Here is a 22,984-nt window from a genome sequence, read left to right as displayed (position 1 = left end):
CTCTCCCTCTCCCTCTCCCTCTCCCTCTCCCTCTCCCTCTCCCTCTCCCTCTCCCTCTCCCTCCCTCTCTGAAATCAATAAAAATATGTTTTTTTAAGAAAGGATATCTGAATGAAGAGGCCTTTAGGATGCAGCTGGGAACGGGGGAGGGGAAACCAGGGCAGTAGAAACCTTGTAAAAGCTACTGCGCATGTGCCCTTTATCTGTCAGTCAATGTCCCTTTTTTCAAATGAGCTTTTACAATAACCAGATGGCTGGGGCCCCTCCCTCAGTGAGGATGCAGGAACCCGCCTGCCTGCTTATGTCCAGCTCAGCCCTTCTGACTGAGCCCGAAGCCGGCTTTTGCCTACAAAAGTGGAAAATGTGCCTGATAAAAATGTTTAGTCTGCAGGGCCTCCTTTTATTTATCATATCAGAAAAGAACAATGTTTTGTTGTGTTGTGGTCAAAATAGAAGCCGACCTTGCTTGTTCACAAAAGCTCAAACCCTGGAGATAAGGGGGGCAAAATAATAGAGTACAATGGAAAGAGTAGAGTGTAATTATTTGTAGCTTGTCAAGTGAAGCCCTCTCCAGCCCCGAGTGATTCAGATCTGGGAACTCTGCACAATTCTATAAACGAACCACAACCAGCATCAGCGAGATCTCCGCTGGCCCGCAGACAGCGCTGAAATTGCATCAGTTTGTCATGCACTGAGCGCCCGGCCTCACACAATATCATTTGGTTGCAAATGGGCCTGCCCCCCAAGCCCTGGGACACACTCCGTGGTATCTGACTCTTGGCCTGCGATTTGTCATGTCCCTGCAGCGATCAGTGCACAGTAATTTTAATAGATTCTGATGGTTTCCTTGTAGAAACACAGGGTGCATCTGGTTGGGGCACAGGACACCGGGGAGACGCCTCTGGCGAAGGCCACGGGAGTGTGTGCAGAAAAACCGGAGATTCATCTTATTTCATTAAAAATGGGTTTTAGGTGCTAGCATTGTGCTTTCTGAATTAAAGAAAGAATAATTCCCTGTACAGTTTAATAGCCGTAAAACACATTGCTTGTTTTTTCTCTAAAGTGGTTACCTCTCTAGAAATGTATCGCTGGCAGCAGTCTCTTAGAAGTCACAGCTGTAATGTATGGAATCAGTCGAAGGTCATTGTTTAGTTAGCCCCTTGCACCTCACAATGTGGGCCCTGGATGGGTAGCGGTGGTGGGAGCTTGTTAGAAAGTGAGATTCTCAGAGGACCCCCTCGGTCCCCTCCCTGCCCCCCCTCCACCCAAGCAGTCTGCGTTCTCACAAAACCCCCGAGGATGTACAGGAGCATTACAGCTGGAGAAGCTGAGAACCGAAGGCTTAGAGCACAGGCCCCAGAGCCAAAGGCATCTGTGTTTAAACTCCCTCTCTCTGACTCAGTAAGTTTGGCTCTGGGCAGTTCGGTCCATGTCTAAACTTCAGATTCCTCCTCTATTGAGTGGGGATTATATAGCTACATCATAGGGCTATTTTGAGGTTTAAATACAATTATAGGTACATAGAGACACAAATATCTCTACCTAGACCTCTCTACGTACAGTGCCTGACATAGAGAAAGCACACAGTACTAGTAAATGAAGGGTGTATAGCGGTACCTTCATGGACTTTGCCGTCAGAGTCTTAAGACTTGTCTAATCCTGGAAGAATCACTGAAATAATTTCCACGGTGCAGGGACTGTGGGTTCTGTAGATGGACTGCAGCTGCCTGTGGCTGCCTTAGTGTCCCCCCCCCCCCACACCCACACCCACATATCTTGTTAACCTTTGTCCCACAGCATTGTTCTTTCACGACTTAGAATACATGGCGGAGCCATGGACAGTGCTGGCTGCCCAAAGAGGGGTACAAAACGGACCCTCTGACTCCCGGAGGTTGGGCTGGCTGCCATCTCAGTGTGGACCAGACTCTGGTCCCAGCACCCTGCCCTGGCGCCTGGCCTTCTGGCCCTGGCTCACCAGGAAGAAGCTCCTGTCTTCGTTGCTAGGTCCTGCCGGGGGTGCTCAGGGCTCTCTCCGTGTCCCCAAATCCTCCTGATCGTCACAGGCAGGGGACAGGCACTTTCCCCTAGTATGGACCTGGGAAAAAATACAGAGACAACAATGAATAGCCAGCTATAAAACAACTTACATTTTCCTAGAAAACAGTATTATTCCCTCTCTTTCCCTCTCCGCCCCCCCATCCCCCCTCCCCACCATTAATCTCTCACTCTCTCTCTGTAAATGTGAAGTTTTCAGTTCATTGGCTTTTACAATTATGAATAAATCACCCAAATATGCAGTTTATTTCCGTATCTGGATCGGTTAAAGCAGTAGAGGTGGAGGGTGTATAGGGAGACGTGGGAGTGGGAGGGAAATGGGTGAAGCTGGGCGGGGTGTAGGACTGGATGGGGCAGGCCGAGGCGGAGGAAAGCAGAGAAAGGAGCAGGGAGTGGAGACCTTCGAAGAGGAGTCAACTTGGCTACTGAAATTTGTTCAGTGTCAGCTAACTAGCTCGTCAGTGTTCCAAAAATTAGGAGGTAACTGTCTTTCAACACGGGTTCCCAGTCTTGAAAGTGCATGCAAAATCCTGCATGTATGTGTTTGTTTCCACAGAGGCCTTCAGGTTTGCAAATCTGTGACCCCAAGAAGAGTTGAGAATCCCCCTAAATTACATCTCCAAATGCCCTCCTGCCAAAGCTGAAACTGTTCAGTTGTATTTCTGTATACTTAAGGTTTTCCCTTTTCTTTAAGTTGCAAATATTAGCATCTTTCTGTATTTGTTATATATGGCTAGGATCTAGTTAAATCTCTGATGGGTCTTGAAATGAACAAATGGCCTATCTTTCTGAATATTGCCATTTTTTTTTCTTTTCAAATTTCAAACTAATTTGATTAATTTGTTGCTTTAGTGATGGTTAGCTTCTGCCATAACTCTGTGGATTTCTATTAATGTTTGCGTATTACATTAAAGTGTTAATATATCCAATAAGCTTTCAAAACTGTCAGAAATGTATTACTCAAGATTGTCACATCATTGATTCCTACAGAACTTTGCCTGGCTGGATTGATATATATTTTCTGTGGTAATCTCACTGGGTCTGTAGAGGAAGCAGATTTAGTGTCAGAGTATTAATGAACACTATTTGATTTATTCAACTGAATATGCAAGTACCCATTTTAACTTAGGAAATTAGAATTTGGAAGTCTGGTATATGAACATTTTCTAACTTTTCTTTGGGTTCCTATAGGAATAAGTTGGTCTGACATGAATTCTAAATTTTTTTCTACATATTGTTCTATTGAATTAGCTTTAGTTGTTTCTTTACCTGACAAAACATTATTTGGCTCAATAAAGTCTGTACTCAATAATTACAGCCCAGCCTAAGATGACTCACCTTGAACTTCAGTAACAGAATGAGAAATAGGGAGTGTAAAGGGTGACAGGTGAAGATTAAGAGAACGTCTGGCTGGAAGAGTGAGGATGGGAGATTGAATGGCAGGTACCAGGGAGTAGGGGGAGCTGTGTGGTTACAAAGGTGAGGAGCATCGTTCTGCTGAGGGCTCTGTTCTAGTGGGAGGTGTTCGCCTCTCTGGATGGGTAGCCGAAGATGTCTACCTGGCTCCTTCGAAAAATGCATCCACGTCAGAAAGAAAAGCACATTTGTACCAACAGTGCCTCTGACAGTTGTACCAGGTTGGCACATATATTCTTAAGAATCCATGGCCATCTCAGGGGCATGTTTTTGTGGGAAAAGACTTATATTTGAAATGAGATGGGTATAGGCAGTTTAGAAGTAAACAGGTCGAACGGTTGTTTTTAAAAAGCACCAGTGAAGGGCTGGCCTTGAGTAGGGGAGCGGCGCCCTTCCTTTGTGAGGATCAACAGAAGAAGGGAGGTGGATTTGTAGGGCTGGATGGGGGCACGTCAGCAACCAGCCCTCTGTGCTGGAGCTCCCCCATTTTCTTGGGTGTTGCTTTCTTCCCACTTTCCCGCCTCTTCTCCTCAAACTTATTCTCTGTGTTCCATCTGGAACAGACCCGATTGCTCACAGCCTGGCCCCGGCCCCTCCTGTGTCTGTGCCTTTCACCTCTGGGCTTGGTATGCCCTGCAGGCACCTCCCCCCCCCGCCAACCTTTGTATCATCCTCTTTAGTGCATGCTTGGAGATTTGTGGTTTTCTCTTCAGTCCTTTATAATAATGCCTAGTTATCTGTGACAGTTTTTGGTCTACTAGTAGTGCCCTTCCTGTTTTCTAATGTGGACATAGATTTGTTATTTCAAAATATACCTCGAATGTCATTTCTAGGAACTTAGGGCGGGAGGAAAAGGCTACAGCCGAGGCTCAGCCCTCAACTTAACCCAGTATCCAGCACCCGGGGCCCTGACTTTCATGGATGAGTAGGAAGCTAAGGAATCGGTGGATTTTGCATGTAGACCGAGGTTTGGAGGATTTGGGTTTGTGAGAAGGAAGAGCAAACACACTGAAATGGAACTGGGTGTAGTGTGTGCTTGAGGCCTGGGAGGACCAAGTGGTTGGTCTCAGGAGGGTCAGGAGTACAGATGGTCATAGGTAAGGGAGAGACCAAGGAGACCTACAGCTTCATGGTGATAGCTCAGACGTGTTTTTTTTGAAAAGTCTTGCTATCCTTGCATCCTCTGCACATTTCTAAAGGTAACCTTTTATTGGGTTCAGGTTTATACTTCTTGAGTTTCTCTTTTGTATGTACACACACTCAGTTATCCCTGATATATCACCATCTCTTATTATATCCATTTCTTATTGTTCCTTTCATAACAAGTAATATACTATTAATAATATTCCATTCTTGATTATTTTTCCAGTCTATATATCCTGGAGAATATTCCTTATGAGTTCATAAGCATCCCCCTCATTTGTAATGGCTGCAAAGTACTTCTGTATCATTTTATCCAACTAGTCTCCAATGCTTGAGCATTTGGGTAGTTTTAGGTATTTTGCTCTTACAAAGAATGCTTCTGCAGGAAATTTTTAATGAACAGCTGCTCTGGACAAGCCATTGTCTTAGACTACTTGGTGATATGGTGAAGAATAAGGTGTATTTTCTGCCCTTCAAGTGCTTAGAGCTGGGGGTCCTCAAACTACGGCCCGCGGGCCACATGCGGCCCGCCAAAAACATTTATCCGGCCCGCCGGGTGTTTTTGCCGCCGCTGCCTGTCCTGCTTAGCAGCCAACTCGTCCCGGGCCCGCAGTGCGCATGTGTGGAATGTCTGAGGGACAGTGAACTGGCCCCCTGTTTAAAAAGTTTGAGGACCTCTGGCTTAGAGTCTAGTGGAGGGAAATTTCCAGAAGTGGGCTCGAAGGGAAGTGGCCTATACCTAGTAGTTTAATTTAATCTAGATGTTTTCAGGAATTTTGAGTATCTAAATGCACATTCTCATAAAAGCAGGATGAGACAAATATATGGGAGTGCATATTATGCTGTAGTCCTGCTTCCAAGTAAAATAAAAAGAAACCTTTTAGGTGAAGGTAAATGCTCTTCAATAAATCAATGTCTAATATATTGAGCTACAAGTGCTAGGTTTCAAGAAATCACTTTAGTTTAACAGCACTTTTAAAAGGTAAAATCTAGTTAGGGAGTTTTTTTTTTTTTTCTTACTAGTACTCTTCAGCCAAAATAGTGTGGTTTATTTATTTTATCTTTCTTTAACTTTATATCTAATTTTCATTCCTACATAAAAAAACACACACAAATATGGTTTTGTTTTGGGGAACTGGTTACCTTGGTTTTCAGAGAATTTATTTGATTTTGAAATACTGTTCGTAGAGTCACATATTTAATGTGTAATACATCAAAATTCCTTTTTAGTTCCATTTATTTACTGCATGGCATGACAGAATATTTAATGTAGAAGCCTATTCTGTGTATGTTGGCATCCATTGCAATTATGTGTATGTGTATCCATACGTGATGATTACTGTTTTGATTTTAGGTTTGTGGTTACACCTAGACTGTATATATATTGACTCAGGGAATTTAGAAATTGAGCACATGGACTCTTTGGTTATAGTTTTCCAGCTGACTGTGAGCAGTATTTGGCCTCTCTCTTCTGAAGTCTCCTTCCTCATTATATAGGTTTGTCCTGCCCTTGTAACTGCCCCATTGCCTAGTCCCACTTGTCATTCATTCTGCAGGGGTCACCCCCCCCCCCCAAATACTATAGGTTTTAAATTTCAGAGAAAGTTTCAAATAAATACTATCTGAATGACAGTTTTGTAAATCTTGTTAACTTGTTTCAAGGATAGCTTACATTTTATTTTAATTAGGCCAAAAGAAGAAACTTATGGAAAACTTAGAGATGATACAGTTCTTACTAATTATGTAAGAAATGGTGATCTTTTGTTTCATCATGTTCCCCCCTAATTGCTTTCTCATAATTATTTTCATATTAGTATCTTGTTCTTATGGTGCTTAATTCTTTTTTAAAAATATATATATTTTATTGATTTTTTACAGAGAGGAAGGGAGAGGGATAGAGAGTTAGAAACATCAATGAGAGAGAAACATTGATCAGCTGCCTCCTGCACACTCCCCACTGGGGATGTGCCCGCAACCCAGGTACATGCCCTTGACCGGAATCGAACCCGGGACCCTTCAGTCCGCAGGCTGACGCTCTATCCACTGAGCCAAACCGGTCAGGCAATGGTGCTTAATTCTTAATGGTTTGTGTAATTGTGAATAACCCTTGCATGCTACTTTGATTTCCATACATACCATTTCAAAATAACATAAACCCTGTTTATTTTTCAGCTTTTAGAATCAATTTATGAGCAAGGAGTGTAAACTTCCTGGTGGTGTCAAAAAACAATATAAATATTAGGGACTTTCAACAGTATAGAAGTGAAGGAGTAGCTGATGGATGGTAGAAGGTGAGAAAGGTTCGGGAGAAGTTTAAAAGTACAAAGCATTATTTCAAGTTACAGAAGTAACCAGTGGAAGAACTTAAAGTAAAATAACTCTCATAATCGGGGAAGGGTAAGCAGAGTGGGGAGTAAGAAGATCAGCGAAGCCCTCACCTTTCATGTGGGGATCATTAGATATTTTTTAAGGTTGACAAATCAAGACGTGGAAGAATATGCATATTAATCCAGTTCTGGAAGTAATGACCATAAGACCTGAGAGTAGAAACCTTTGTAAGGGCTTGCATCTGGGTTGGAGCAGGATAGTATTGCTTAGCTTATAATGACTTGTCTATCCATTTGATATGTTACTGGGTACACAAATTACTTAAAAGTTATAAATATGTATTTGTAATAGAAAAGTTGTAAGACAGAAAAGTACAGAGGAAAAAAACCAGCCCAGGGAATAGGTTTAGCCATGAACTTATAATTAACTTACCTGATTTTTATTAATTTCAGGCAAAGCACATCCAGTAAATTTTAACACGATGTCATCTCTAATGGAATATATTACAGCCGGGTTTAAAGGTCAAGTAATTTACTGGTGGTGAGTCCATTGCTGGTCAGATTGAGGAGCCAGCTGCCCTGAGATAATTCCCTCCATCTCTTACCCCACACCTTGAGCCAAGGGTGTTGGCACCTTTGAGTCCTGGTGACTTGACCCAGAGCCCCACTGGGGCTGTGTTGTTTGTGTTAAAGGCCCTCAGCTGGGGAAGACCACCTGTCACCCTGTCAGAGGAGACCTCTGCAAAGTGTGTCCCAGCAGCACCACCAGCCCCTCCCTGGCCAGGGCCGTGTGCCCTGCTTCCGCGATTGTCCCTGGCACCCTCACCGTGTCTCTCCAGCTAGCCGAAGAAAATCTCCCCTTCTTAGAGCCAGGATAGGACTGTTTTCAAAATCAACTTCCCTCGAAACAAAGGGCAAAACCAAACACACAGGAGAAAATAGGTGAGGTTATGAGGCAGAGTTGTTTCTCTGCCTTTTAACCTTAGGCTAAGGAGGGTGCAGGTCTTCAGCACATTTTCCTCCTCCTTACCCGTGGCAGACATGGCCAGTTGATCCCAGCACTCTCTTCTGTTGACTCAGCCTGGGAAAGCTCAGCAGCACATGGAGCCATCCTAGCCAACCCCATTGGGCATGCGAGATGCATACCCTCCTCTTGACATAACTGCATTCTGTCAACAAGTTGACCTCACAGACAGAACTTCCCACACACCTGTTTGCAGCCTTCTGTCGGTTCCGCCTCACTGGGGCGATTTGGTTGCTGTTGGCTAAGGCTGGGTCTGCTCTCATGACGAGGTGGCCTCCAGGGCAGCCACCATTCCTGTCATCTCAGAAACCTCCCCTCCTGTCCCCAACCCTTCTGTTGCTCTTTTAAAGTTAGACCACCTATAGTTAACCAGACTTCTCACTGATACTCCACTCGCTTGCCCATCTTCTTTCCACCTGCTTCATCTAGAGTTAATTTCTCGTCCCATGGCCAAATTCAACAACAGCATATATATAGTAAGAAAGAAAAAAAAGTCTCACAAGTCTTGCCGTGTTTCTGTGACAGACCACAGCTTGTTTATAATAGAAGCAGCTAACTCCTCCCAGCTGCTATTTTCTTGGTTTTTATCATTAAAAAATATTATCACGTTATGTGACTGCCCTCAACCAAACATATTGACTTTAGCGAGATTTGAGGTTTAACTTCAACCACCAAAAATAAATGCTTACGGTTTTTGAAAACTGTGAAGTGAACGCGTAAGTACAGACTTCGGGGTTCTGTGTGTGTTGGTCTCACGGCGCTCAGTAACTTAAAATGGGAAAACAGGAACGTGGGCTTTCCCCTGGCTTATTTCTGTCATTAGATCAATATCGCATTGTAGAATATTGCACTTCACTGTCATTTAACGTGAGATGCACAGAGGGTTGTATTTCAGAGGCCTCTTCCTATGTTTGAATGTCCCAGTCTTGTCTTCATTGCCTCATCAGAATGCCAGTAGGTGTCACTGTGTACATTAAATGGAAATCAAATATGTCACTAAGTTGCGTTTCCAAAATTAAGTAGCATTACAGGTGTTTTGGTTTTTTGTTTTTTTTTCAAAAAGAGATCTCCCCAAAGTAAGCAAGAATATTTTTACTCCTTCCCTTTTTGTATTTAAAAATATTATCTTCGTGGGCTGTTTTAAGAAAACCTGACCGTATGTCACTTCCTGTCAGAACTTTATTGCTAGAAACTCCCTTCTGCAGGAAAGGGTGAGGATTTCTTCCTTCCAAATAGTCAGCTGTGACGATCTGAGAGTGTATGTAAAAATCTCCTAACAAGATGCATGCGTAAATCTGTGTGTGTGCAAGCACATACATATTTGCCACTTAAAGAGTTTCCTTTAGTAAGTAATGTCATCTCCATATTCATTAGGCTACTCTTGAGGTTTCTAAATTTTTCTGTGACAGAAAAAAACTATTGTTCACTAATCATGTTTCCAGTAATACTAGTGGGCCTTAATTGTTTAACTATCTGATCCTTTTTTTATGGGTTGACACTTTTGCTCACCCCTTTTTAAAAAATGCAAATATTTGGCTTTTTGTCTTCTATTATTTTGGGGGGCAGAGGGGTCAAGATGCCCACTTATTCAATTACAAGGAGCTTAGATGTTAAGGTTAGCAGTGTGCTAGAATGCTTTCTTCAGTTTAGTAATACAAATACAAATTGTACAAATGTTCTGGAAAGCTGTGTGTGTGTGTGTGTGTGTGTGTGTGTATGAAGATTGTGTTCCGTTATCTGAAATATTTGTATGATTTTTCGGTTCAGAAGAAAGTTGATGTTACTCTCATGCAGAGTGGCTTAGAGTGGCTTATGGGGACACAGTGTTCCTGTGTGCCCTACAGAGTCCGTGCTAAATCATCTTTGACCTCACTTTTCCTGATTTACATGATAAAGTGGAGGTGTCTTCTGTGTGATGGCAAGGGGGAAATTGGCTGCAGGATATAATGTGCAGTTAAAAACAGTGGTGCTTACTCGAATTTCCTTTCCATTTATAAGTTTTTAAATGAGTAATTAAAACCCCTGCAGGCAGTGAGCCACGTGCCTGCATCTGAGGAACAGAGCGCTGGCCAGCTCACCAGGCTCCCAGCGTGTATATGGGCCGAGCTCAGACTTTGAGTTCCCTGGCCTGGGAAAAGGGAGACAGTGTTGTTGTGAAGGTTAAAGATGGGTTTAGCTGAATCAATCACATTTCGCTTCTTAAAAGAAAAAGTGAAATCAAAGTCAATATGGAAAAATGTAAACATCTCTTAAATCTTGATGATGGGTAGATGTGTCTGTTTATACCGTTTCCTACCCAGAGACTCTGATCTAGTTGGTCTGGTCAGAGGCCTGGACACTGGTATTTTTAAACTGTTCTGCAGGTCACAAATGTGCACCCAGCATTGAGAACCATGGGTCTACAGGGCTTCTTGGAATTAAACAGGAAGTCAAATGTGATTGATGGGGCAGCTCTCGAACCAGAGTCCAAGAACTGGAGTCAGAGGGCCTTGTAAGGGTTCCCCCTCCGTTGGTGAGTGTGGGACAGTGGCTAGAGGCTCACAGTGTGCGTGCATTATCAGTGGTGGGCTGTCCTGGCCATTTTTCAGAGCTGCTTTTTCTTGGTGCCATTTCCCTTTGATTTGAAAACCCTTCGCTATTCATTCCCATTCCATTTCACCACCTGCTGGCAGCCTCCAGGGTGAGACCCTGCCTTGCCCGAAAGAGGCCGCCGGCTCTGCGCTTGCACTGCCGTTGGTTTCTGCATCCCCTGGCTGGGTGTCCTGGTGACCTTGGAGCTGGAGTAGTAAACCCCTTGCTGGCAGGGTTCTGGTAACAGCTGTTCTAAGGGAGGCTTGCTGTGGGCCGTAGCAACAGTAACCTGAATGAACTTACTTCTCTTGCTATCATGAGGTCAATGGAAATTCAGTCTACGAACTAGAAACTATGTGTAAATTTCAGTTCTGTACAACCATGTGGGAATGGGCATCCTGTGGTATTAGAAAGTGTAACTGGAGAAAGATAAAATCTTACCTGTCAGCCGAATCCGGTTTGGCTCAGTGGATAGAGCGTCAGCCTGCGGACTGAAAGGTCCCAGGTTCGATTCTGGTCAAAGGCATGTACCTGGGTTGCGGACACATCCCCAGTAGGAGATGTGCAGGAGGCAGCTGGTCAATGTTTCTCTCTCATTGATGTTTCTAACTCTCTATCTCTCTCCCTTCCTCTCTGTAAAAAATCAATAAAATATATATATTTTTTTAAAAATCTTACCTGTCAAAGACCCAAGAGCCATCATTTTATTCCTTTACTCATGTAAGTATTGCTCCTTTTTGAGAGGAGAAGTGGCCTGCATATTTTAAAAGAACAAACTTTGCTAGTCTAAAGAGGTAATTCATATTACCTAGGTTTTGGATTTCTTGAAATATAACTTGTTTTCTTCAGATCTAGCAAGTATTTATTATGTTCCTGCTTTATGCCTTATACTAGGGGTGGTACTAAGGAGAATTTTTACCAAAAATTATAAAATGCAGTTTCTTTCCCTTAGGAATTTTTAGGCTATTTGAAGAAATTGAGGTTCCGACAGTGAAAACTGCCATATGGTTGGAAACAAAATAAAGAGATAATAAGTGGTCTTGGCATTTGGGGAAGACCAGTCTGGTCTAGAGGGGCTGTCATGCCGTAGATATTTAGGCGTCCCAGCCCCACTACTGCCCCAGTCCCGGGCTTGTCGCTGCTCTGCTGTCTTTGTCCCACACTCTACTCCAGTGTGAGGTCTGGCCTCTCACCCTTTTGGCTTTGTCTCCTGCCATTGCCCATCGGACTTCACAGATTTCTCTTCCAAGATCAGACCTTCCCTTCTCTCCCTGGGAGTGTCTTGTACACTTGTTCCTGTTGTACCTGACCTTGGCCTCCGGAGGTAACACAGTGCCCAGTTAATGCCTGGTCCCAGGACCCTCCGCCACATGTGTGGCTCATTCGGAACCGCTGCCTCGTCTTGCTTCTTACTGGGGGTGTCTGCATCCAGATCTCATAGGCACCTCCGTTTCAGATGTATCTTTAAAATCGGGCAACACCATCTACCCAGGTTCCCAATCTACACTAATAATAGACAAATATGTAAATTGACCTCCCTTCACGACACCCCACAGCCAATCAGGAGTGAGTATGCAAATTAACCCGGCAAAGATGGCAGGCCTATTGACAGCGTGCACATGCGCAAGCGCCGAGTGCCTGGGTCCCAGGGATGCCACTGGAGTGTCCAGTCCTGTCAGCCCGGCCTGGGGGTGGCTGAAGTTCTCAGTACTTTTCGTTTCTGCAGCCCTTGGACTGGAAGCGGAAGCCCAGAGCACGGGGAGCACCGGGAATGCTGGGAATCGTAGTTCTGGTGGCAGACGCGTTGTGGGATCTCCTAGACCAGTGATGGCGAGCCTTTTGAGCTCGGCGTGCCAGCATTTTGAAAAACCCTAACTTAACTCTGGTGCCGTGTCACATATAGAAATTTTTTGATATTAGCAACCATAGTAAAACAAAGATTTATATTTTTGATATTTGTTTGATATATTTAAATGCCATTTAACAAAGAAAAATCAACCAAAAAAATGAGTTCGCGTGTCACCTCTGACACGCGTGTCATAGGTTCGCCATCACTGTCCTAGACACTAGAACAGCGGTTCTCAACCTGTGGGTCGCGACCCCTTTGGCGGTCGAATGACCCTTTCACAGGGGTCGCCTAAGACCATCCTGCATATCAGATATTTACATTACGATTCATAACAGTACCAACATTACAGTTATGAAGTAGCAACGAAAATAATTTTATGGTTAGGTCACAACATGAGGAACTGTTTTAAAGGGCCAGAAGGTTGAGAACCACTGCACTAGAGCAAAGTGAGCCTGGAGCAAGTTACTGTTGCGGGTGGGGGATGGAGGGAAAGCAAAGGTGAGAGACATAAGTAAAGTCAGAGCGTTGAGGAAAAATTAAAGGGAAGATATCCTGCAACTTCTAGTAAATCTCCACCAATGGAACAAAGAAAAAAACACAGACCTCTACTATTCTGTGAGCACAAAACCAAACTGGGTTGGGGGTCTCAGACAATTCGCTCATATGATTGCAAAGACAGACAGAAACTCCCGGATTGGAGAGGGCTCCCCTGAGGGCTCCCAGATTGGAGAGGGTGCAGGTCGGGCTGAGGGGTCCCCCCCCCCCTCGTGCATGAATCTTCGTGCACCGGGCCCCTAGTATAAAACATAAGGATAATTAATCATTGTCGCCTCCTCATCTGGGCATTTGACTATTTAGCAGAAACACCTGTTGTCCATGCCCCACTCTCCTCCACGTTCCCAGGTACTCGTGGTGGCAGTGCCACCTCACTCTTCTGTAGTAGGCTCTCCTTTTCTTCGAATATTTCTGCTGCCTCTTAGCAGACTATAGTCCGAAGGTCAGACTTGTAGGCATGGTTAAGAAAAGCCCTGTCTGCCTCTATGACCTCCTCTCAACCCCTCCCCCCTCCCTTTATCTCCCCTTCCCCAGGACTCAGCTGAGTTTCAACACATATCAGTTCGTTAATGTTGCACTTTGCACTTATTGTCCCTTAGTCCTGGAGCAGGCTCACCCTCTGGGACCATGTCTGCCCTATAAACAGAGAACCCAGTACCAGCTCAGAAACTTGCTTCTCTGTGAATCATTGCCTACCTGCCCCAGATGGAGTTGCACTCACGTCTGTACCTTTCCCGTACTCTATACAGCATGCTTAAAGCCTATTTATGTCTCTTATGCTAACTTTGCATTGTGTTATAATGATCAGTGAGTCTGTCTCCCCAGCTGGTCTGTGAGCTCCGACCTGCAGATGATGCTTTGTGCATCAGTTATCCTGTGTGTGAGTTACCTGCACAGCATCAGTTCATCTTTGTTGGATGAAAGAAAGGCCATGTTGAATGGAGTTTTAAAACCTGGGAGCTTTTGGCCATGTTTATAATGTTGAGTTTTGTTTCTTACTTATCCTTAAATTTTGATTTACCATAGTGTATCTGCCCCATGCACCTTCAATTTAAAGCATAATTACTCTGAGAAGAGTGTTTCTTAATTTTTACACTTAAAAAAATGTTTTATTGATTTTAGAGAGAGAGGAAAGAAGAGGGAGAGAGAAGGAGAGAAACATTGATGTGAGAGGGAAATACTGATCAGCTGCCTCCTGCGTGCAGCCCGACAGGAGCCTGAACCAGCAACCCGGTTATGTGCTACAACCAGGAATCGAACTGGCAGCCCCTCAGTGCATGGGACCACGCTCCAAACAACTGAGCCACACAGGCCAGGACTCCATTTTTACATTTTTGATAACCTCCTGCTTCGCCTCATTTATGATGACGCTCCATGTGTTGGACTACTGTTTCTAATTAAAGCTCTCCATTCACTATGCAGAGATATTCTGGTTCTCTTCCTTTCCTAGGTATACAGTGTGTCCCAGTAAGTACATTAGAAGATATATTTGTAGGATGCATATTACAGTTCAAAGCATAAGTGTATGAGTGTTGTGTGTAGTTGGTCCTACCAAGAGTGAATGGCACGGTAGGGAAAGGAGACCTTAGGTTTGTGTTTTGCAGCTCGTATGAATTCTTGGGTTATGTGGGTTAAGTTTAACATAGCTTCTCTTGCTATGTTAAATGAGAATGATAGGTTGTTGAAATAAAGGAATGCCTGTGCTTTTTCTTTTTTTTTTTTTTTTTAATATATTTTATTGATTTTTTACAGAGAGGAAGGGAGAGAGATAGAGAGAGTTAGAAACATCGATGAGAGAGAAACATCGATCAGCTGCCTCCTGCACATCTACTGGGGATGTGCCCGCAACCCAGGTACATGCCCTTGACCGGAATCGAACCTGGGACCTTTCAGTCTGCAGGCCGATGCTCTATCCACTGAGCCAAACCGGTTTCGGCTATGCTTTTTCTTAAAAAAAGTATAATATTTAGTTTAAATTTTTTTAAAATATATATTTTTATTGATTTCAGAGAGGAAGGTAGAGGGAGAAAGAGATAGAAACATCAATGATGAGAGAGAATCATTGATTGGCTGCCTCCTGCACACCCGCTACTGGGGATCGCTGACAACCTAGGCATGTGCTCTGACTGGGAATCAAACCTGGGACCCTTCAGTCCACAGGCTGATGCTCTATCCACTAAGCCAAACCAGATATGGCAAATTTTTTTGAGGCAAATGTCCAAGTACCTTTTTTTTTTTAAACAAATTTAGAATTATATGGTCCTAGGTTTTAAAAAATCATCGCATAGTTACAGCTTCTGTCCACATTTTTAGTCTTTAGGTTATTAGCAGTTGACATCATCACAGATAAGTTGGCTTCATGTGTTTAATCCTGTTCAACATGTTGTTTAAAGTGATCTCTGTGACCAAACACAGCTAAGAAAGTCAAATGGCTCTCATTGCAATACATCTGAGAGTAATTTCTCTTTTGACTTTGACTTAACCTCCATGGAGTTTGCTTGGGGAAAAAATGCCACTGCTTTAGGTCCAAGGCCCAAGTGGACGATGACAGCCTATTGCTCTGGTTGTCTTTGGAGTGGCCCTCAGGCTTTGACCCCCCCCCCCCCCCCCGCCACACACACACACGTCACAGTCGGCTTGTGGGGGCCTGGCCAGGGTGTTGGCTCCAGCAGTCTTTTTAAGTAAGTGCGTAAGAATGTGGGTGTTTTAGAAAAGTTCTTCTAAGTCCTCACTGTCCTCAGTGGAAGTGTATGCTAGAGCATGTTGTGTATTTATAATCCACAGTCCTCTGTGTAGATGCAAAACAGGGCTCACATAGGCGTATTGTTTTGTTATTGCTATTAGACAAGGATCCTGATTTCCTCCTGAGGCTGTCAGCAAGGGGTGGGGAGTGGAGGGAGGTGGGTGTGGGAGGGTTAGTTCCTAGTAGATGGTTTGTTCTGTCTGTACACACGAGAGGTGCCACCCCCATGAGAAGTGGCTGTGGCTCTAGAGCAGTGGTTCTCAACCTTCCTAATGCCGCGACCCTTTAATACAGTTCCTCATTTTGTGGTGACCCCCAATTTCATTGTTACGTAATTAAAATTGAACATGATTAAAGCATAGTGATTAATCACAAAAACAATATGTAATTATATATGTGTTTCCCGATGGTCTTAGGTGACACCTGTGAAAGGGTCATTCGACCCCCAAAGGAAGGGGTCGCAACCCACAGGTTGGCAACCCACAGGTTGAGAACCGCTGCTCTAGAGCTTTACTGTGTGAATGAGGGGTGGCCTGTCCAGGCCATTCATCAGGAGGGACTCCTGGTCTCTGCATCCTCCATAACAAGTGTCACAGCTTACCCCTGGGACACCTGCTTGGAGATCTGCCTGAATTTCCTGTGCACCAGTTTAGCTACTAGTTTAACTTTCCAACTCAGCTATTACTCCATATGTGAGTTACATTTGTAATTTTGCTTTTTAGATTTAGGGACATTACTTAAGAAGTCAAGTTTTAAATGAGTTTTACCTGACCCTTTACTGCCTCCTTCTGAAACTCAGCCCCCTCAGTTGTATTCTTGCCCTTAGAGTTGTAGATATCTCAGAAGTAATCATTCAATCACAGTGTAATACCTACTCTTAAAGTGTAGCAAGGTCTCCGTTAAGCACTGGAGACAGAATAACAGCTGAGTCAGGTGGAAGATAGGTATATAAAAACAAATACACGTAAAACAGTGAACCACAAGCAAAGAGAAAGAGCTCTAGGCCACGGAACCTGCATGGGGTGGGGGTGGGGTGCCTCTGCATTCTTAGGGGGACCACAAAACTTACTCAACCTGACATAGTTTTGAAAGTAAAAGGTGGCGGCACTGATCCCTGCTCTGGGATGACGGGGACACCTGGACTGCCTGGGCGCAGCGAGGGTGCATGGTCACTGTCTCCACTTGTTGCCCCGCACCGGCCACCTGGCTCGCTCTGGGTTCCATCACACGTCCCTGTCTCTTGTCTGTCATTGTGCACCTTACAAGGCTAGAGTTAACAGTGTCACTGGAACCCCAATGTTTTTGCTTGAATCTACCTGCCTGTGCGCACTGGCCCAAAGGAATGCATGAGCAGGAGTTTGTAGTTTAGGAAGAAAAAAGAAGTTTAATATTGAATCAGCCAATTCAGAGACTGAGAGATTATGCTTTTAAAAAAAAAACACCCAACACCCCGATGGCGTGTAGGTTACAGGTTATGTAAGGCAAAATCACATGGGGTGGGGGGTCAGGGTAGTGCCGGGAGCTGATTGGTGGAGGTGAGGTGAGGTGGTGAATTGAATCATTTCTTCAGATCTTGAGGACAGCTCTTATGTCTTCTCCAGCGTTCCTCTGCCTGGTTTTGTGGGAAAGTAGCCAGGAGTGGGTCCACCTTAGGGTTCAGGAACTGAAACATAACTTAGGTCAAGATGTTACCTTTCGCCTGCCAGAGGTCTGGACCTTGTGGCCATTAGTTAGTCAAGCCCAGGTTACTGTCTTCTGCTGCCTCAGGGCTTGCTGGTTATTGGGGGGAAAGGCTAGGTCTCTGAGGGGTATGTATATATAGAGAAATGATTTGTAGAGAGAGGTAGGATTGGAAACGAAATTTAATCCCAACTCTAAGGACCCTCGGTTTCAACAGTTGCTGTGTGCCTTATTATTAATTGTGAGTACAGCAGCCTGGGTCTGATTTGAGTCCATTTAGGCATGGGGCACCAAGTGTGTGAAACAAAAAGTATTTGGAAAATAACATGTGGCCTGTGGTTTAGAAGCACTGAGTTTACAAGTGCCCTGTGGCGTACGTTTTGGTCTGGGGGATTGAAAAAATTTGATCCCAGTGATCTCAAGATGCAAAAAAGAAGCTGAAGCATTTTGTATGGTGTGATTTGTGAAATGGCGAAACAGTATTTCTTGAAAAATCTAACATGTCTGAAGTAAACACGCTTAACACCGTTCTGCTTTTCTGTTACTTCTGTTCATTATGCGCACTGGTGCTGTAAGTCCAGTCAGAAACTACCCCAGGAAAGCCTTGTTCACCTGCGTCACCACCCCAGGAGGCCTGCCCAGTGCTGGCGCATGCTTCGTCCTGTCCTTGGGGAGGCCAGGGATCAGGGTGCACTGTCACTGAGCCGGTGCTTGCAGGGCGGGGCCTCGGCCTCCTGGGGGCTCTGGGGGAAGACTTGGCCTCCGTCTTCAGATCTGAGAGGAGGCCCACCTGTAGAGCAGGGAGCTGTGCTTGCTTGCACCGTGTTCCTGGGCCCGGGGGAGAGCAGTGATCTTTGCCTGAAGGAAAGAAACAGGACCTGCGAGAGGTGGGAAAGGAAGGCTTTGGCTCAAAGGAGGTTGCTAAGCGGGTCTGAAAACCCTCTTCTTGCTCAGACCCCATGTTTTCCTTGTTCACATGATGGGTTTTTCTTTCCCTTTTTCTACATTTTCTTTTTATAAATACACTCTCTGCCTCGAGTTTCTGCTGCCCACTAGCCTTTTAGTATTTTAAACGGAAGGTCTACATAAGGCGATGGGAGACGTGAACACTGACCATGTTTATGAACCATTTTCTTGGAGGTGGAGAGTATGCTAAGCACTTCCCATGCATGTGTATTCTCATCTACTCCCCAGAGCAGTTCTCCAAGGTCTGTGTGCTGCTAGTACCCCCGTCGCAGATGAAAGTGAAGTGCGCAGATGGTAAGTAACTTGGGGCCACACAGAGAGAGGAAGGGACGGGATTCAAGCCCGGCAGCCAGCCTGTGCCCTGCTCAGGTACTGTGTTTGGATACAGGCCACCGATGCTGCAGGAGATGGTCTCGGTGCCTCCCCCTTAAATAACACGGATCCCCACGTGAGAGTCATTCCCCGCACTGACCTTCAATCATACACCACGTCCCCCGCTCCCCAAAAATCCTCCCAAAGCCTGAACTTGGCTTTACTCTTCTGATCTCTCTTTCTAAAGAAAAGAGCCGGCTTAAGAGCCTTCAGCAAGAAACATAATTTTATTCTTTACTTTTATTTTTAGTTTTTGTTGTTGACACTATTACAGATGTGCCCTCCTCTACCCAGTCCCCACTACCCACCCACCTCCCCATCCCCGGCCTTCACCACATAATTTTAAACTTTTATGTCTTTATTTTATTCAAGTAAAAAGGCTATTTAAAGAAAAATACAAAGTCCGGATAGGATGCAGATGTGGTCAGGTTGTGAACTGGTTTGGGAAAGAGCACTTCTGCCTCCAGAGAGGAATTAGGCGGGGAAAGTCAGACAACCCCCAGGGTGAAGTTTTAGCTCCCCCCCCGCCCCCCCCCCCCACACACAAGGAGTCAGGGAGGGTAGCTCCCCCCCCCCACACACACACACAAGGAGTCAGGGAGGGCTGGTAATACCATCCAGTTTGCTGCCTTTTTCTTTTCTTGTTTGTGGCAAAATATCAGGGGCCTGTCTGGCTTAATGACCCTGTAGCAGACATGTGCTGAAGTGTAACTTCACAGTGCTCTATCTGCATGGGCAGTGAAGATGGGAAGTGGTTAAAGTTGTTCTTTAAAAACCGAAGGGAACACTTTGTGTGCAGAGGCCCTTCGTCTGGTATTTTAGTTCCTCAAATGAACTAAATTCTCCCGTTTATAAGTACATTTTGAGTGTATCTCAAGTTATAATTTTTAAAATTTCCTGACCATGTCACAAGAATCAAAGACGTGCCCACGTAAACTTCTTTACATAGTGTTACAGAAGTTTCCACTGAGCACTTATGGCTCAGTAAGTGGTCATTCTCTTTTTCTAAAGGACAGCACAATTAGATTTTAGTTAAGATTGAGATCTCAGTGTCTCCTGGTATATTTGTCAGGACAGATTTGCCCGTAGTTTGCAAGTGTTCATGACCGAATCGGGTTAGTGATACATTGATACCAGCAGAAGTAGATTGTCCTCATCACCACATAGACAAAACAGCCAGGAGACGGGCCTTGTGCTGTGCGCGCGAGTGGCATGATCTAATGAAGTTGTATTCCATTAAGCACTGTGTACGGGGAGCAGAATGTCATCGCCCGACGGTGGCTGCATTTCTGTGATACAACCTCATCTGTTCCGTCAACTAGTTTTGCTCTGATCAATAAGCAGTTTTCTGTGGCCTTTCACTGCTGTCAGATGTCATCGAGTGATGTAAATGCACATCAGAAACTAGAAACTTGACAGCTCACCCAGAGCGGGAAGGGAGAGGGGAGAGGGAAATCGCTGCGAGAGACCCGGCTGACAGCTGACATCTCCTCGGGGTACTGATTGGATGCTGGAGCAGCCGGCACCTTCGTATAAACAGGAGGGAAAATGATCCTGGTTCGTAGGCAATACAGAACAGATGCTTTAAAGTAATGTTAAGGGGAAAATTATTATTATTACAAACTACAGCATAGTGATTGTGTAGAATGCTTATGTAAAACATACCCCCAAATAATTAGTTGCTGTTAGTTTGTGACGAAGAAAAATTAAGGCAAATGAAAATAGGACATTTCTACCCATTTTCTCCATCACCCACTGCTAAAACTATGATTAGTTTGTGTCAGCCCAGAAAGAGATGTAGCCAAAAAGGCATTTGTAGTAACAGTTTCCGTGCCATAGAATATTATGTAGCAATAAAAGGAGGACCAGGACAATAAGCAGAGGTAGAACAGTGTGTAACTGCTCTGCCTTTTGTGGAGAAGGGGAGGGCATACCACTGTTCACATGTGCACAGAGCAAGGCCAGGAGGGCCTGTTAACAGTGAGCCCCCAACGAGGGTGTACGGGGTGTGACCTGTCACAGTGTCTTGGGTTTTGAGGAAGACTTCACTGTTTATCTTTTTGTAGCTTTTTTTTTTTTTTTTTACCATATGAATATATTATCTACTCAAAATACTGAATTATAAAAAGACATTTATTTCACATATGAAAGTGTCTTAAATACTCCCAAAGAAAGAGAGTAGCTACCGTATCAATGAAGGACATGCATTCTAAGAGCACTCTGATTCTTCATTCCCAAAGCCAGAAAAAGGCATTCAGACAAGTTAGCATGACCAGTCATTAAACACATTAACATCCGGGGATGCCTAGGACATGAAAATAATCACACCTAGTATTTGTTGAGTGTTTACTGTATACTAGATACCATACTTGGTGCTTTATGTATATTAACTTGTTTAAATCTTCACAGAGAGAGTATCACTATCTCTAAAAACTCCATTGCCCAGTGACTTGAAATAACTTACTGTAGGACACACAGACAGTAAGTGGTAAAGCTGGAATTCGAACCTGGGCTTTTAGGCTCCAAAGATAAGTTCAGAGTCCGAGTCTCAGAGTGGAGAGAGCTGCAGGCAGCACGGGCATGCAGACCGCGGGAACAGTTGCCCTGGCCTGTCCATGCCTGAAGAGCGGAGTGCAGTGTTAAATCTCCGGGGTGTCCCTCGTTGTCCGGACCAAGCCAGGTGTCCCCGTTAAGGTGACTTCAGCACCATCTACATTTCCTTTACGGTCCTGTTTCAGGCTTAATCATGTGCTTGCAATTGGTTAATTCTCTGTCTCTTCCCTGAGTCCCACGGGGAAGAAACATGTCTCTTTTGCTGCCTACCGTGTGCCAGCTCAGAGCCCAGCCCACGAAGGAATTCAATGAATGCGTGCGGAAGGAATGACTGACAGCGAGGGGCAGGCCCTGTAGTAAGAACAGGATTGCCGTACACTGGTGTGGTTATCTCTTGCAAGCTACCTAATGGAGTGGTTCTTGCAGCTGCACGCTTTCCTCTAGTGAGGAATGCAGCACTGAGGCGAGAGTGCAGTGAGAGCTGTAAATTTGAGGCAGAAAGATAGCAGTTTATCCTATAAATAGTGAACCATCACTGTATTACTAGGAGTAGCAGGTGTAAAGGGAGAAGATTAGGGAGTTAAGAAAATCACCAGAGGTAAAGTTTACTTTGAGAGAGAAACCAAGATGGCGGCATAGGTAAACACTGGAGATTGCTGCCTTGCACAACCACTTCAAAAATACAACTAAAAGACGGAACAGACATCACTCAGAACCACAGGAAGGCTGGCTGAGGGGAAATTCTACAACTTGAAGGAAAGAGAAAAGCATACCGAGACTCAGAGGAGGCGCAGTGCGGAAAATACAAAGGTGTGGAGGTGTGTGCGGAGCGGGCTGGTGGCTGAGGGCGCGGTTGTCTGTTTCAATCGGGAGGGAGTCTCAGGCTCTGAGTTCCAGTTCCGGGCGAGCCTCTGAGGACCCAGACTCAAACGGGAGAAGCGGGACTGTCTGGCATTGGTCGGAACTCTCTCCGAGGTTTGCAGCGGTTGCTGGGACTCTGAGAGGCAGAGCCTCTGGGGACGGGACTGAGAGCAGCCATAACTGCTCGCTCCGCCCGCCCTGTTGATCCCCTGGGACCCGTCCCGCCCAAGCCCTGCACAGAGGCTTGTCAGCTCGGCCTTATCTAGTGGGAGGTTTGGGATGAGGGGCTCCTTATACTTGCAAAGCAAACTTGATCCTTTTTCTCAGCTCTGGACTGCACGGAAGATGTGTTCGATGGCCTTAATTTTGTTATTGGGATCCACAAAACGTCACTGGGACCCCTTCTTCCATTTTCTCTCAGAGTCTGCTCCCCTGGGGATAACATCTCTCCTAGCTCCCCGAATGCCCTAGGGAAAGGCCTCTGGTGGCTTCTGTAGCTTCTCCGTAGAAAAGACTCTTCTCATGTGACAGTGACCTGCCTGAGATGTGGCGTCCAGGCTGAGCACAGCGCACCTTTAGAAAGAAGGATGCGTCCGCGCACACCTAGTGTACAGATTTCAGCCTCACCGTGGCATTAAAGAAATCGCGTGCTGTTTGCTTGCTTGTTTCCATTCTCCCCCCCCCCCCATTGGCTTTAGATTTTCACGAAGGAGATTTGAAGAAGCCTCCATAGTGTGGTGTTAACTTTAAGATGTTCACTGAGGTAACAGTGGTAGTGATGTTGCTCATTGTAAATCTTTAGGCCTTGCTGTAAGGACACCGTCCAAAATCCATTAGCACAGAATTGATAAATTCAGAAGTTTTTCACA

General features: G+C 44.9%; 1 protein-coding gene across 11 annotated transcripts in view; it reads left to right on the top strand.

Annotated features, from left to right (window-relative positions):
• The window catches only part of SNX24 (sorting nexin 24), a 133,891-nt gene that overhangs the window by 25,663 nt on the left and 85,244 nt on the right, over nt 1–22,984 (top strand). The window contains exon 2 of one of the 11 annotated variants that reach the window (XM_059693778.1): nt 12,263–12,474. The exons of the other annotated variants lie outside the window; for them this stretch is intronic. Coding sequence (XP_059549761.1) covers nt 12,263–12,364 — 102 coding nt within the window. The 3' untranslated portion in view covers nt 12,365–12,474. Of the gene's footprint in view, nt 1–12,262; nt 12,475–22,984 lie in introns of those variants that run through there. 11 annotated transcript variants of the gene reach the window in all.

Source organism: Myotis daubentonii, chromosome 4, assembly GCF_963259705.1.
Source record: "Myotis daubentonii chromosome 4, mMyoDau2.1, whole genome shotgun sequence".
Classification (NCBI taxonomy): domain Eukaryota; kingdom Metazoa; phylum Chordata; class Mammalia; order Chiroptera; family Vespertilionidae; genus Myotis; species Myotis daubentonii.
Note: the sequence above shows the minus strand (reverse complement) of the source record. Positions and strands in the feature narration are given on the sequence as shown.